This window comes from Mus pahari, chromosome 23 (assembly GCF_900095145.1).
Source record: "Mus pahari chromosome 23, PAHARI_EIJ_v1.1, whole genome shotgun sequence".
NCBI lineage: Eukaryota > Metazoa > Chordata > Mammalia > Rodentia > Muridae > Mus > Mus pahari.
Window position 1 is genome coordinate 28,740,076 of NC_034612.1, and position 4,732 is coordinate 28,744,807.

The window sequence follows — 4,732 nt, forward strand, 5'->3', positions numbered from 1 at the left end:
TGTGTGTGTGTGTGTGCGTGTGCGTGTGTGTGTGTGTGTGTGTGTGTGTGTGTGTATTAAACTACTTTACAAACTTTAATGGATTTTCATAAGCCTTATCCATATTCTTAGTTTTGGCTAATCCACTCCCCTCCCTCTCTTCTCCCTAATCCTTCTATCTACTTATTATTTTACACACACACACACACACACACACACACACACACACACACACACACACTGCCTGTGTTCTGCTATCTCCCCTTTTCCTTCCCAGTATCCTCTGTAGAGCTAGTTTATTGGTCATAAGTTCCTATAACCTTCTCAGTTGGCAGTTGATCTTTCAGAGCTTGAAATAGATCTTTCCAGGCACTTCTGATGTTTAGAGTTTCTTCAGCACAATCTACTGCTATTCCGTTGACCTGCATTTATACATGATTTGACCTTTCTCTTTTGTAGCTTCCACACCCTTTCTCTACTTTTTAGTGCTTTAACTGTCACATGTGGGAAGCTGTGTTTCTTTTCTGGTCGAGTTTATTCGGTATTCTGTAGGCCTCTTGTGCCTGGATAGGCATATCCTTTTTCTAGATTTCGGGACACTTCTTTTATGATTTTATATTTATGCTTTTGTTGTGATATCCTTCATTTTCTATGGCCATAATTCAAAGGTTAGATATTTTTATGGTGTCCCATGTTCTGTTCATAGTTTTTAATGTATCATTGACTTTTATTGGGTAATATAATTCCCCTCCCTTGTCTTCTAGCCTGGACACTATTTTCCACATGATCTATTCTATTGAGGAGGCTTTCCACTGAAGTTTTTATTTGGCGTGTTGAGTTTTTAATTTCTAGTATTTGGTGCAGTTTGGATTTTCTTCAGAAATTCTGTCTCTGTTGAATTCTATTTTCAAGTCTTAAATTGTGCTCCTCAGTTCACTCAGCTGTTTTATTCTCTTGGAATATATTCATCCCTCTTTTGAGTTGTTTGAACGTAGTTAAGATCATTCTTTTGAATTTGTTGTCTGCGAATTTTTCCAGGTCATTCCATTGGGGTCATGATTGTGGGATTAATAGTTGGGAGAGCACAAGTTGTCATAATTTTCATGTTACATTTGTTTCTATGCAAGCCTGGCATGAAGTAATTTGGGGTATTTTTTTGGTGTTTTGTTTTGTTTTGTTTTTTAGTTTTTCTTTCTTTTTTGCTCAAATCCCTTTCTCTTTCAGTGGAGGTATGAGCACTGTTCAGAAGAGGACTAATATGTAGAGGGTTGGGACGTTTTTCCTTTGTAGGGTTGGTATTGAGGCCTACAGGTCGTGTCCTTTATAGTCTCTTTTAGAGTACTTTACTGTGTGTGCTAACAGTCACCCAGTGGTCAACACAGCCCTTGCTAGCCCTCTCTTTCACAGCTTTCTGGTGTCTCTCAATGCCTGAATGCCCTGCTTTGAGTAAGACGTGATCAACTGTTGGACTGGGGGCACAAGGTTCTAGGGACTCTAGATGTGAACTTAGAAGGCCTATAGGACAATGCTCTACTTAGCTGCATTGGGAAGTGAACTCCTAGAGGATAAAGACTATAGAAACAGAGGAATGACTGGGAGCATTGAGATGCAGTATCCCAGAGAAGGAGGGTGGTCTGGCAGCCATCATAGAGGACTGAGATTCTGAAATAACAAGATATAAAGTCTGTTGCCTAGCGGCACACAGAAGTCTGATCGTGGAAGAGGCAGGTGTCCTATGCAGTGAAGAAGAGCGGGGCCTACCTGGAGGAATCAAGAAGCAATATTTCAGAGGAATCTAGTGGCCTATGATGTGTGAAGGTGTGGATCCTACCTCCCAATTCTTTATTTTTACATACAGCAAAATTCACTTTTCTACTTAGTATATAGTCATATAACCATCACTATTACAATCAGGATACAGGAGTTTATGCACTCCCAGATACATTTTTATTAAAAATGACAAAATTTCTCAGACTGATATCAAATTCTGTAAATAAATGTCAAATGTGATTTTTAATGTTGACTCTGAAGAACATATATCACTTATTAAATTATTATTTCAAATATCAATTTAGGTGTCCATAAATGGAGTGCCCCAGTTGAAAAAAGCCAGCAAAGTCAAGAGAAGTATTTGAGGCAAGTCAAAATCATCAAGATAAATACATCGGATGAAGATAAGGTGGAAGTAGAAAACACACACAATGTGGACTCAAACTGCATCTCAAATATGACTCTGAAGAATGAAGCCTGTTCTAGAATATTCTTTCAGGAGCTTGTTAATCCGTTGCTAGATATGCCTTTGCCTACTAAGGCTGGTGAGAGGCAGGGTACAGAAGTACCTCATGACCTGAGTAGAACTCAGGAAGCTCTCTCATCTCCCAACCATTTTACTCACCATAGCACGGATCGGTATTCACAGTGTTGTTTTCAGTATTTTGGACCGGATGAAGCCTTCCACACAAAAGCTGTATTAACACCCGAGCTGTTTTACGTTCAGGAAACCTCTAGGACATGCAATAACTCTGATAAATCCTTTGATGAGGTAGCAATTCCTGCCCAATATATGACTCAGTTAAGAAAGCAAACTTTGGGATGGAATATATGTCATAAAATGTTTCCTAACAAGACAGAACTTAGCAACCATGACAATATGCACACAGGAGAGGATGATTATAAATGTGATTACGAGAAACCCGTCGTTAACACGTCATTGTACCTTACAAAACATCAGGAAGCACATGCAGGGATGGAGTCCCAAGCACACAAGGAAAACATCAAATTCTTCTGCCTAGATGCCGAGCTGCAAGCAGTTGATCAAAGACTTCACAGAGAGAAACAAGTTTATGAATGTGAAGTATCTGGGAAAACCTTTTGCCATGAGCCAGAGCACATCAGCCAACAGAGATCGCAGGCCTGTGAGAGAGCCTGTCAGGGTAAGGAAAGTGGGGAAGCTAGCTGTGACGAGTCAGCCCACACCCAACATCAGAGACTTTGTACAGAGAGGGCCTGTGAGGGTAAAACATGCAGGAAGGCTTTCTACCATAATTCACTACTGTCTCAACATCAAAGAGCTCATGCAGATGAACAGCAAAGTGACTGCAAAGAATTAATGAAAATTTACTTCTACATATCAAGCCCCACGCAGCATCACAGACCTCCTACGCCCGAGAAACCTTACGGATGTAATGACTGTCTGAAGACCTTCTCCCACAAGTCACAGCTCGCTCGACATCAGAGAACTCACACAGGGGAGAAACCCCACGAATGCAAAGAATGCAGGAAAGCTTTCTGTCACAAGTCCCACCTAACCCGGCATCAGGGAATCCACGCACCTGAGAAACCCTACGAATGTCACGAATGTAAGAAATCTTTCTACCTGAGGTCACAGCTCACTCAACATCAGAGAACGCACACAGGGGAGAAGCCCTTCGAGTGTAAAGAATGCCGGAAAGCTTTCTTCCGTAACTCACACCTCACTCAACATCAGAAAATTCATACGGGTGAGAAGCCACATAAATGTAAAGAATGTGGGAATGCATTTGCCCGCAAGTCACACCTCACCCAGCATCAGAAAACCCACACAGGGGAGAGGCCCTATGAATGTAGAGAGTGCAGGAAAGCCTTCTCTCGTAAGTCGCAACTGATGCAGCACGAGACAACTCACACTGGTGAGAGAGCCTATGAGTGCAAAGAATGCAGGAAAACTTTCTATCTCAAGGCGTACCTCACTCGACACCAGCTAATCCATAAATCTGAAAAGCCATTTGAATGCAAGAAATGCGGGAAACCGTTCTCCCGGAAGTCATACCTCGCAAGACATCAGAAGACACACAAAGGTGAAAAACCCTATCTGGGTGAGAAACTTTAGGGATGTAAATTATGGAGAAGGTTCTTAAGCTAGTTGGACTTAACAGGTGCGGAGCCCTATGCATGTAAGAAAATGTGCTACTGTTACATCTTGGCCTACATCAGAAAACCCATGCTAGTAATAAACCCTATGAATGGAAAAGTATGAAAGAAAGTTTTGCACAGGAGTTATGTCTCACTGTAGGCCAGTGAGTTTGCCAGTGAGAAGCCATAGGAATTTTCGGGATGCTGTGTTTCAGTTACACCTCATCATGCATTAGTAAATTTATACAAGTGAGAAGCTCTGTGACTATAAAGGATGTAATAGAGCTGTAACAACAAGGGGTGATGTGTCCGGGCATAAATCCTCTCAACATAAAGATGCAGGAAAAACTTCCTACCACCAAGCAACTCATTAGCTGCCTGAGAACTTATAGCTGCCATTTAAGTTTCAGTAACAAGGGAAATTTTTCAACAAGGGAGACCCCACTGCCTGACAGAAAACTCCCACAGGTGATGAACCACGCTAATCTAGGAGAGCTGAGAGCGCCCTGGCAAGTAAGGGCTCCCACGAGTGTACATGATGCCGAGATGTTTCAAGGGGCTCTTGCTTTTCATCTCTGCTTTCTTAGTGCTGCTGCTTACATCTCACTCATACTGAGACAAGGCTAGCCTGGACAACAGAGTGATACACCTGAGACAAGGCTAGCCTGGACAACAGAGTGATACACCTGAGACAAGGCTAGCCTGGACAACGGAGTTACACACCTGAGACAAGGCTAGCCTGGACAACAGAGTGATACACCTATCTTTTTTTTTCTTGAGACTAGATTTCCCTATGTAGACCAGGCTAGCTTCAGACTCATGGAAACTGACCTGCCCCTGCCCCTGCCCCTGCCCCTGCCCC

General features: G+C 42.4%; 1 protein-coding gene across 1 annotated transcript in view; it reads left to right on the forward strand.

Annotated features, from left to right (window-relative positions):
- LOC110313188 (zinc finger protein 420-like) overlaps positions 1-4,408 on the forward strand; it is a 36,082-nt gene extending 31,674 nt beyond the window's left edge. Inside the window, exon 5 of the mRNA XM_029533884.1 lies at positions 2,055-4,408. Within this exon, the coding sequence (XP_029389744.1) occupies positions 2,055-3,847 (1,793 nt within the window). The 3' untranslated portion in view covers positions 3,848-4,408. The remainder of the gene's footprint in view (positions 1-2,054) is intronic.
- The last annotated feature ends 324 nt before the right edge of the window (positions 4,409-4,732 follow it).